Source organism: Bidens hawaiensis, unplaced genomic scaffold (assembly GCF_021521415.1).
Source record: "Bidens hawaiensis isolate Kalapana, Puna unplaced genomic scaffold, B.hawaiensis_p1.1 tig00061197_1, whole genome shotgun sequence".
In the NCBI taxonomy this organism is placed as follows: Eukaryota; Viridiplantae; Streptophyta; class Magnoliopsida; order Asterales; family Asteraceae; genus Bidens; species Bidens hawaiensis.
The window spans coordinates 184-12,643 of NW_027506482.1; the positions used below are offsets into that span (position 1 = coordinate 184).

The 12,460-nt window shown below is 34.8% G+C and overlaps 1 protein-coding gene across 1 annotated transcript; it reads left to right on the plus strand.

The window, feature by feature from the left end:
* Positions 1 to 2,418: 2,418 nt before the first annotated feature.
* Positions 2,419 to 7,707, plus strand: LOC143617966 (uncharacterized). Its single transcript, XM_077090344.1, has 5 exons — positions 2,419 to 2,583; positions 2,641 to 2,723; positions 3,168 to 3,444; positions 3,522 to 3,600; positions 7,688 to 7,707. Exons 1-5 carry the CDS (start codon positions 2,419 to 2,421, stop codon positions 7,705 to 7,707), a joined length of 624 nt encoding a protein of 207 aa, XP_076946459.1.
* The last annotated feature ends 4,753 nt before the right edge of the window (positions 7,708 to 12,460 follow it).

Genomic DNA, 12,460 nt, shown 5'->3' on the forward strand with positions numbered 1-12,460 from the left:
ATTAAAAATATTGTATTATACATATATAAAATTTTATAATTTGTATATAGTTTAACTTATAAACAACAGGTTATTTATTTATATACATAATGTCTATCATAACATATTTTAGTATCATTCTGGGGTTTTCATTTGTATATAGTTTAACTTATAAACAAATGAAAACCCCAGAATGATACTAAAATATGTTATGATAGACATTATGTATATAAATAAATAACCTGTTCCCTCCTAATTTTTCTAAAATATATCAAAAAATTAGAAATTCCCTCCTTAATTCTATTTACCCTGAATGTCCAACCCATTTCTATAATTTACGCATCTCCTGATGATATTAGGTTTATGATATGATAGAATAACTACCTAATCAGACTTGCAATCATCGGAGCTTATGCCATCTTGTCTTCAAGCGTCATTCCCATCATCATCGACATAGCTCCAGTTCTACTCGTTCCTGTCTCACCCTCTGCTTCAGTTATTTCTATTGATCTGAAAATAACCAGGTATTGATCAAATTGAGATTAAGGATTGTTGACTTTGTTTAATTTAGTGACAGAATCATCCTGTGATTTGAGAAATATGAATAAGGCTTGGTTGTTGAATCATTGGCAATTATAATGAAATAATAGTTTTGTTTTTGCATCACCAGTTCTATGTAGCTAATTTGATTATGACTTGTTAATTTATAAAATTTACAGTAGCAGTTCATTATCTATTTATTTTCATTGCCCGTTTTTCATTGCCAAAATATGCCATTTTCTTTGTGCTATTAAGCTAATTTGATTATCTTTATTGGTTAATTTTTTGACTTTAATCAGATACAATGGTAAAAAATAGCAAGAACATTCAAAATTAAAATGGACAAGATAATATGTATTTGAAATTAAGAAGGATGAGGGTTCAAGAGAACCAAGAAAGACTAAGAAACCTAGGAGTAAAAACCATTGTCAACTCTTTGACTAGTATGGCACAAAGACATCTAGTGAAGAAAAAAACAGTGAACCAAAGAACTATTGTCGGGGTTGTAGACTACATCCCAGATCCAAGTGATGATAGTGAGGAAGATTGCCAACAAGTTGCTTGAAGTGTTGTTTCCAAAAAGGTAATCTGATTATCAAAATTCTATTTATTTTATTTGATGTACACATTTTTTCTAATGAAAATAAATATGTTTTAGCAACACCATCGACAATATATTTCACCAATATCCATGAATAGAGTTGCTAAACAAGTGAAGCTACATCAAGTGGTTGCTCCAAATGTCTCTCAAAAGGTTCCTTCAATTTCTAATGCAACAAAACCGACTAAACAATGACCAACGGTTCACATGAGTGAAATAAGCAAAGGTGAAAAAGGAGGAGCTAAGACAGGTGTTGATTTATTTGAGGAGGACGATGAGATACTTCCAGGTATCATTTTGTTAATCTTAAAGTTTGTTCAATTAAAAGTATCTTTTATATAAATTTACTCTTTTATGCTTTTAGAAGGTAATAGAGTGGGTATTGAAGCAGATGATGTTGATCAACATGATGAGTATGAAGACGTGGGCAATATGATGGATACAAATAACCCACATGAGATACAAACGGATGATCATTACTTTTGTGAATATGAAGACAATATTGCAAAACAATTACAAGGCATCAAAAAACAAAAGGCATCAGCTTTTGTGTCAAAAGCCAATAGTAAAGGTAGATGTAAGAGGTTGCATATCACTTCCATCGTCTCAAATGAGCGTATTGAAGATCATGTAGATGATGACCATGTTGAAGACGATGTTAATGACCACCAGGTTTTTGAAATTCAAGCTCATCAAAGTAGTGAAATACAAGGTAATAAATACTATACACAATTTGTAATGATGTTTTAAAAACAAAAACGATAGCAGATATGTTCAAACTGTATAATATTGTTTTTGTACTTGTTTTGTATTTTCAAACTTGTTAGGTGCTCCTAAAAATGCAAGAGGCTATACACAAAAAGCTGAAATTTGGAAGATGGATAATACACAAAAAATAGTTGTCACATTCAACACTTTTGGAATACCTGTTGGGGATGAAGGTAATGAGCTTGTTCAATTCCTTGGGACGCTCGTGAGGATGCCCGAGCATGTATCCATTGAATATTCAGACTGGAGAAAGGTTCCCATACAAAAAAAAAAGGACATGTATTCACTTGTTAAGGTATGTGATAATTTATGTAAATTTTTTTAACTTGTAGTCTATGTTTACTTATTGTTTGCATCTTGTATGTAGCCTTCAATGTGGTAGGCTATTAAGCATATGACTCTTTAACTGTAATCGGTCAAATTGGTAATTTTATGTGAAGGCTACTTAATGGGGGGGTTTTATTTTGCAGTCTAAATTTTTTATCCATCCAAATGAAACAGAGAAGATAAAAAAATGGATCTTCCATAGCATGGGAAGAAAATGGAGAGCGTGGAAAGGTTCGTTAAAGGATCTTGCATATGATCCAAGCCTTACGGTTGATGAAATCGTGTCACAACAAGTTAAAAATGACAACAGATTGAATCAAGATCAATTTAAAGAACTTGTTACTCGTTGGTTCACTCCAGAATTTCAGGTAACAATGATGTGTAACTTTAATTTTCTTATATAATACATATAATATTGGAATTAGATAAAAGATTTCATATTGTATATTAAAGATTTGGATAAATTAATCATGTTTCGATTAATCGAGTTAGGTTATTTGGGTATTGGGTGTTAAAAACTTTATCCAACTACCGAACCATTTAAGTGTATCGTTTATTGATATGATGGTTCAACTAATTAGATTTCTTTTTAATTTGGTCGGGTTGCTTTGGTCCGATATGCTGATTAGTTTTATGCTAAAAACGAAGACCTTATCGTATATTTATTTGCCATTTACCACAGGAAACATGTGATGCTAAGAGATCGAGCCGCTCAAATATGAAAGAGCCCCATGTTAGTGGGACAGAGTCTTTTGCTAGACTAAGTCATGAAATGGTATTTTTAATCTATCTATTCTGGACACTTATTATTTTATTTATGGGTTTTTATTTCCCTTAACAACCACCAAACCTAAATTACAGGTAGCAAAAAATAACGGTGTACATCCAACACGAGGAGAAATGTATGTAAAAACTCGCACCGGTAAAAATGGTAGCATTGTTGATGATCAAGCTGCTCACGTTGTGGTATTGCAAATGACTCAACAATCACACCTGCTGATCCAAATGATTTTACAATCGATGAATACTCAAAAGTTAAAGGCCCGGAGAAAAGAAGATACGTTCGATTAGTTGGAAGGATACTAGCGGAAAAAAGTGACGACGCTTCTTCGACAGATTCACAAACTATTGATCAATTAAAGAGTGTGGTCAATGCTATGGCGGTAATAATCCAAGAAAATATTCCCAATGCAAACTTGTCTTCGGTTCTTGGCAACATGAACATACAGGTAATTACATGCATGAACCATTAGTTGTTCTTTTATATATAATTATGTATAGCAATTGTTTCATTCATATCTTTTAGGTCCCTGGTGTTGGTTCTTTGGCTAATAATACTTCATCGGTTAACGAAATGTCTTCTTCAAGAATTCCAAATGATAATGGTAATTACTTTTAAGTTATTACTTTTTTTTATTTTTCCAAATTAATGGATGTGCTTATATTGTAACCTTGGTATGAACCCTAAACTGATCATCCAAAACTTTGTGTTTTACAGGGCAAGAAAAACGTTTAGACAATTGATCTTTAAATTTCTGTCAACTTTTGCAATTAAGGTAATATGTTAGGGTATTTTTTTTCTTTCTAATTGTTAGTATTTGAACCATTTTCTTATACATGTTTTCTTTTGAATTAAGTAAAATGACTTTCATAGAAAAAGAAGTTTTATATTTTTTTTAATCAATAATAATGCTTGTTTATATTATTGATGATGGCAGGGTAGATATCATGAGAAGCTTTGAAACTAAGTTTCGTGAAAGTGAAATTCTCATCTAAAAGAATGTTTAGACTCATCTTGTCACATTTGGTTGGAATATGTTGCTTATTGCATTGGTTTTTTTTTAACATTTGGAATGTGTGTTGGATTGCACTTATTGTTAAAGTTATAAAATTATGATTTCTACATTTACAATTTTATCGAACTTTTATATTATGTTGTAAATCATGTGATTTTTATAGCAAAATTATGTGCCACTAAAATTAGTACATATACTTAATATAAATCGTTTTTACTAGCACAAAATTTATGCCACAAAAGTTCTTTTTATATTGTGGCAAAACAAAAGTGTCACTAAAAGTAGCATAAAGATAAAACTAAGATTACTTTTTAATGGCACAAAAATTGTGCCACAAAAGACTTTTATTATATTGTGGCAAAAAAAAAAGTGCCACTAAAAGCCTTAAAACATTGTGTTGCAGATCGAAAAAGTGCCGCTAAAAGGCTTTAGCGTCGCCGCTTCTAGTGGCACTTTTTATGTGTGCCACACATTCTTACATGGGTCTTTAGTGGCACTTTTTTGCTTTTTAGTGGCACTTTTTGTGTGTCACTATATGGCATTTTTTTTGTAGTGCGCGTGGTTTGCCGAGACAATAAACCGTTTGCACTTGACCATAATTATACAAACACGCTATGTAGTGTCAGACATAGCCACTCGGGGCATGTTGTGGGCGGAAAGGGGGCCACGGTGGTTGATTGAGCGTGAAAAATGGAGGCACGTAGCACGAACAGTCAAGGCTTCACTGTAGCTTAGCATATTTATATCATAAACATACAAACAAACGTACTTGTAAACGTACATACATACATACTTGCGTATTTACAAATGTAAGGCCTCGAACCCCGGGAAACTCCACAGTTGTTAATCATACAAAACACTTGAGAAATTAAATAAACTTAAAAACAATTCTTTGCATTAAAATAGCATTACAGAGTATAATTTGGCGGAAAATGTAAATAGTTGAATATCCCAAAATCAAAATTAATTATAACTTTTAAAAGTCTTTTGAAATAAAAGGTTTGTAAGTAATTCTTCATTCCAGTATGACCTTCACCATCCAAGTAGCTCCGTGCACGTCCAAGCGATAAGGCATCATCTTCCAAATCCTGAAACTTACACTAACATGCACAAAAAGTCAGCTTAAGCTGAGTGAGTTCAAGTTTTAAATAAGTAACAAAATTCTTAAATAATCATTCCAACGGTTTTAAAACGGTAACTCGAAATACATCGGTTAGGTCACCACATTCGATAAATAGTCATTCTTACGTATAAGCATTTCTATACGTGCATTCCTATATATACCAATATATGTGTATATATATATGTATATAATTTTCAATAAATAACATTAAGGGCTGAGAAAACGTACAACCCAAACACGTAACATTCAGCGCATGCAAACACAAAGTAGGCATACGCAACATTCAGTAGTCGAAACGACTACAAACATTCAGGGTCGAGCAAACGTACAACCCAAACACGTAACATTCGGCGCATCCAAACACAAGGTAGGCATACGCAACATTCAGTAGTCGAGAGGAGTACAACATTCGCCAAATATTGGCCATTCTAAATATATATAAATATATATATATACATACACATTCTATAACATTCCAAGGCCTACCAATACTAGCAAGCCTATGTAAAACCATTCAAAAAATTTCATCAAGTAAGAAAAACACTTAGGTGTGCATGCTAGCCCAAAACTTAAAAGAGTAAAAAGGGGCATTATGAACTCACCTGAGATCGATTGAATACTTGCAACGAGCTAGGAAGTTCCTAAGGGCAAAATCACAAGCAAGGGCCTGTAAATTATACATAACGCGTTACTAAACTAGACTGTAGGAACACTCTAGCCTAATGGGCCGTACAAGCCCAACACTGTGGCCCAAGGCCCAACAACTTGGCCCAAGGCCCAATACCTGGCCCAAGGCCCAACACGTGGCCCAAGGCCCAATACTTGGCCCAAGGCCCAAAGATAGTCAAATCGGGTCGAATGCGCGTGAAATAATTGTTAAAACCATTTGTTAACCGAATCAGCCCCGAATGGACCAAATTCCGTCTTAACTCTTTTCATTCATCATAATTATGTCACCCGAGTTGATAGGGTTGACGGTTCCTTTTTACAACACTTACTTTAACATTTAAACGAAATTTTGCGCACCGCCGACTCGATTGACGAAGCACTAACCACAACAGCCCCGAGCATCAAAAAAGTAATTTTCCCACATCCCTTGGACTCCCCTAGGGCCATGCAAACTGATTCGGTTGGTCATCCAACTGATTAACGCATTAAACTCAACAATTCTAGACAACCGAACATAACAATCAAACTACAACTAGTTGATCAACTTAATGAACACCTAAGAACATGATCTTTGAGTATGATATACGGGACATACCTAGGAATATTGTGGTGCACAAACTCACTTCAAACAGCCCCGACAAAAACACAATTAAACATCCACCGGTTAAGCCTAAAACGAACTTATCGATCAATAACGAGTAAAACGTGTAGATTTTAGCATGCGAAGATGCATTTAATTACATAGGATAACCTTTGAAATAAATTATTAAATTTTTACCATACTTTAATAAATGTCTTAGGTTTATAAAAATATTTTTATTATATTTTTCTATTGGACACAAAAATTATAAAAACTCCTCCAACACAGCAAGGTACGTGCAGCTATTTCAGTGCGCAACAAAATGGTTTTATTTTTATAAAATTCATTACCAAACCAAATTAAACGATTCTAATTGGGTTTGGTTCCTAACTCAAAATAATAACTTCCAGAAGTGGAACCAACCAATTTGGACCTGTCGAAAAAAGGTTATGACGTCGGGAAGACAGACAGAATCCGTCATCCCGCATCAGCTTTGACACTCGATTTTATAAATTCATAAAAACCATTCAAAACTCGTCCAAAAATTACGTATTATACCTTTCTGGAAACTAGACTCGAAGTAGAACATCATGGAATCAAGAATCGATCAAAAACAACGGATTATCATCGCGTTACAGACCCTACAATAAACGTATACGAATCTGTCAGCAAACTGTTATCATCAAAACTTAACCTTAACGACCAATAAGCGCGTTAATATAATCAATTAAGGTGTAAAAGACATGGGGAAACATAGACCTAACCTTGAATTGAAGTTTGGCACTTGGAATTGGCTTCCAAAAACGAAAATGGGAGCCCTATGGCAGCTGCAATGGTCCGATCGGCCAAGAGGAGGGCTAGGGTTTTAGTTTTTATGTTATAATATAACATGTTACACTCTAGCCCCTCCAATTTAAAGGATATAACAACTTGAAAGAAAGGTTTAATGAATTTAACGTACCGGGATGGTGAGTAATCCTCCGAGGAAAGTCGGATAAATCCCGAGAGATGTACATACTTTACATGCTTTAAATCACTAGTCTGAAATTAACGGGCGTTACAACAAACTATGATTTTTGTACGCACAACTGATTTCTTGAAACTCGTGAAACTCACCGACTATTTGTGGTTGACTTGTTTCAACATGTTTTTCAGGTACTGGATTGGGTTAGAAAGTCAATGTGCTACATTGATGTGTTGTAAAATACATTTATTTTCCCACCTTTTATCTACGTTACTATATCATGTTTTATGTATTTTAACTTGTTTTATATTGTTTTTACATAGTTTTATCTATATTGTAGGTTACGGGTTAAAAGCATGAAAAAACCGGACTTTTAGAAGAGTTTACAGGCCTTTTATGCATATGATTTGAAGACAAAGCTCAAGGCCCGACCCGGTTACATATTGGAAAAGCCCAAGCCTACATTATAATATAATATACAAAAGAAAAAAAAATCCGAACACCCACATTAGGTCCAATCGGCAGCTCCAAGGTGATTGGCGACTGGAATTTATACACAGAAAAGAGGAGCCGTGGGTTTTGAATATAGAACAAGATAATTTATTTTAAGTGAAGGCACCTGTTAATTTTGTGGTGCACTTGTAACGCAAGACAAGAAGTTAGACAAGAGAGAGATGTTATTGGATGCTATTATTAAAGAAGACAGAGGGTGACGAATAAAGGAGGAGAGAAGATTGGGAGTATTCTCGGTTCGTCAAGTATTTCGGTTTCTATCTTTTACCGTGTTTTCTTTATTCCATAATTTAAAGACATGAGTTTTGCTACTTTTTGTGCTTTAATTTCGTTATTAAATATGAGTAGCTAAATCTCTTGAACTGCCTAGGTTAAGATGAATAGTGATTTTGTTTGACGGCTTATTTGGTTTTGACTTGTTACACGACTTGATTATTATTGAGAAACTTTTTATAATTTGATCTTGGATGTGTTAAAATATTGTTTTTATATAATTATTGCTTTTGATTCCGCGTATGACTTTGATAGATTGATTTTGTGTCATTCGATTAGGGTTCTACGTTTAGGTCTTAGACTTGGTGTTTTTGATCTATTTGTGGTTAGCGCGACCACAGGAATCTTTTATGCAATTAATTATTAAAATTCAATAGGTTTACCTTCCTTGTGACGGAGAGGTAATAGGGAGTCGTTTTGTCTCGTTTCTTAATTCGGCTAGGTTAGAATTGCGCGAGAGCGAGTTTTGGTCTTGTTCGGTTTAGATTTGCGTGCAAGTAGGTGTCCTAGATCAAGTTATATATTGTTACCCCTTTATCCCTAGAGTTGCTAGTACCAATTTTTAGCGGGTTTTGTGTCGTTGAGTCCAAGAGGAGATGCGTCATTAGGGTACCTTAGTAATCTTTATCCCGGTAGGTTAATTTAATCTTCTTAGATTCATGAGGGTTAGTTGGTGAGACCGAGAGGTGATCTAGCGAACTTTAGTGAGTCTTAGTTGATTTATTTATTTTTAAGATCCCGGTGTCGTGTGATTAGTTAATTCCGTCAGCCGTTGAACTATCAATAGGATTCTTTCCTAGGTAGTCGTGTCTCCATATTCGTTAAAACCTCGTTAGTGTCGTTAAGTCAGTCAAGTTAGTCCAGTTAAGTTATTTTAATAAAAGAAAAATCAAAATTAAAATCAATTAAATATTATACTTAGGTAGGTCTTGTCTAGGGTTAGTGCTCATTAGCGTTCTTACGTGTCCTCGTGTTCGATACTCGGACATCCTAGGTCTATACTACTTGCGATCGGTACACTTGCCGGTTGTGTGTGGTTTTAGGACTTTCGTTTTAAATTTAAAGCTTAGTTGTGAGGGTCATTCGTTCTTTTAGACATATCCGACACACATCATACATGTTTGACTTGCGATCAATGCTGGGTGAATTGATGCAAGTGTGATAGTAAGAAGTATCACCTAGTTGTAAACAAAGTTAGATCGATGTAAAATATCATAAACTAGTTTGTATTGTTCTTTATAAACAATGTGGTTGATACCAGAGGTGTCTGTTACATTTCTGTCTTACGCTTCCGCAAATCGCTTAACGGGGTGTGACAATTTTCTACCATCTTTCATATTGTTTATATTACAATAATTGTTATTATTATCTAGTTAATATTTAAATGAGTTAAACTAATGCTATTCATCCAAACAAAAGATTGTGGCTGTTAGTGTTGGTTCATTGTTCCGTTCGTATTGGTACATATAGTCGATCGAAAATTTTATTTTAAATCTCGCAATCGAATAGATATAATTATTTTACATATTATTTTCTCATTCAATACTTTCTTGGTGTTAAGTATTGTTACCCCCAACGTTCGAGTTAACTGGACTGTTTCGAGCGTTTGAGTAATTTCAAAAATAACGTAACTGTGAGGGTTTCTTTTCAATCATGTGGTGATTAAATCACAAACTTTAATCTAGAGTGAATTATCGTGGAAAAATTAGAATTAAGGTTTGTACAGATAACGGGTGTATTAGCAGGGTGTCACATTCTCCCCTAGTTAAGGAAATTTCATCCCGAAATTTAAACTTATTGTTCTACTAGTTTGATTTCATACCACGCTGGGTCGCATTTCAATATCCTATCATACTATAACCATTAATCAACTCTTATATATGGTATACTTATTGTTCTACTAGTTTGATTTCATACCATGCTAAAGTCTAAAGTTAATAGGAATTCAATTGGCATTAGAATCAAAAAGAATACGGTCGTAGTGATCATTGATAAGGAACGTACCAGTGACGCTTAATGGATCTTGGCGTGTGTCCCTTGTTTCAAATGCTCGGCCTCTAGATTGGTTGTCATTCGGGTTTCTTAGCTTAGGGCATTCCTTTCGATAGTGGTTAGGTTCACCATATTTAAAACATCCTTGATTGTCTACTCCGGTATTGAACCTACAGTTACGGGTCTCACGTCCCCATTTCTTGCATTTTTCACATTTATTACATCTTCCTTGATGATGCATCTCACACTTGTTACACATGGGTTTATGCCATAGTCGCCGGTACCAGTTTTGTTACCTTTAGTACCATTTCCTCCATTACCATTTCCTGATCCGTTGTTTCCAGCTCGATTAGCTTCATATTGAGCGATGGCGGATGCTACACGTTGTGCTACAAGTTGTTCAATAGCTTTAGGGCTCATCGGACCGGTGCTTTCTGAGTTGTTGTGGATGTTTTGTCTTTTTAGTGCGATAGCTTCTCTCTATTATGTAGAAATAAAATAAATAAATAAATGAATAAGACAATATATACGTAATAGTTGTCATTTTGTGCACCCAAAAGGTAAACTGCGGTATATATATGTAACACCCCGTAACCGCATTATTTATAAAGACACCTTTGATATCAACCACATTATTTATAAAGAAAACTAAATACATTAATATACTTCAAATTACATTATCTTGTATTTCATTACCGTCTAGGTGATACACACATCATACAATACGATACACAATTCTATTTGTTATAATGTATCCTAACATCCTGCACGCAAATCTTACACACATCAAGCACTTAGCACGTAAGCAATCACTTCATCTTAATTGTACCTGAAAAGCATGTGAGAAAACGGGTCAACTACGAATAGTTGGTGAGTTTCACAATTTGAGTAAACCATAATAAATCCATATCAAAATATAATATTATCTGGGGACACTGTTAACCCAGTACTGTACTCATTCCGGGGGCAATGTTAACCCAGAAACACGATGTAATTATGCTGAGCCCACAAGTGAAACCTCTGACTGTCACACACAACCCCCGTGGCATATCCCCCGCCCACGGACCTGCCCCAAACCGCTATGTCTAACATTACATAGCAAAATATATATCAACAACAAAATAGACATGTGCAACTGGCTGGGAAACATCAGCAAATCCATGCCGGACCAGTTGGGTTTGTCAGACCAATAGTACTATCCACACTCTATTGGCTTTCAGTTAATCACTCGTGTTCCGGGGCCTTAGAATGTTAGCAACTCAGACAATTACCATCTTAGTACATTTCCGTACGATTCCCGTACAATAAAATATATATATATATCCACGCAAATCCATGCGTTCAGTATGCACTTAAACATTTCAGTAGTAACATGCTTCCGCCCCGAGAAAATATTTGAAAACAATTCAGAAAAAGGGGCTCGTGAAACTCACCTTAGCACATGCAAGCAGGTAACAACAATCATTATCAGTTAACACGTCCAATCTGTAATATGATCCCTACGATCGTTATTATACAATTATTGTTTATTGCTTTAACCGTGTTAACCGGTACATCTGGGGACACTGTTAACCCAGTACTGTACCCATTCCGGGGGCAATGTTAACTCAGAAACACATCTAGGGACATCTGGGGACACTGTTAACCCAGTACTGTACCCATTCCGGGGGCAATGTTAACCCAGAAACACTTCTCCGGACTCAGATTGTGATATCGTTTAGAGTTCAATGGTCAAAATTATTATTAGTCGTTTTTCCCGTTTTGCGTGCCTAGCACGGTTATCCGTTTTTACGTTCTAAAATTGAGTTTGGTCACACATGACCCGAAAATCGTTGTTGACTGATAATTTAGTTAAAGTTGTGAAATTAGAGCTCGGTTTAGACGCCCCGTTTGGCCGCGGGACCCGTTTCCGTCTTTAGCGTACCGGAAACTGTTAAATCGGGTAAAATTACTCAAATCATCCGAATTAATTTTGGATGATTTATTTTTACTTGTTTAACTCAGTTATATGAAAATAGTTCATTTTTAGGGTTTTTATACACCAGTCAGCTCGCTTAAGCGAGCTTTACCGGTTTACTCGTTTTAAGCTTTAAAAGTTTGTTTTTACACAAATAATTATCCGTTTAATCTCGGATCTTGAATTTTTGCAAAAATGACTTTTTGACAGTGGGGAATTTTATAAAAATATTTCCAGAATTAATTTTTATATTTAAGATTTATTTATCTATTTTAAACACCATTTAAACACTAAATATGTCGTAAATACCAAACGATCTTAGAAAAATCCCAAATTTTTCCTGGATGTCCCCTGACATCAACATAGTCCCCTGTAATT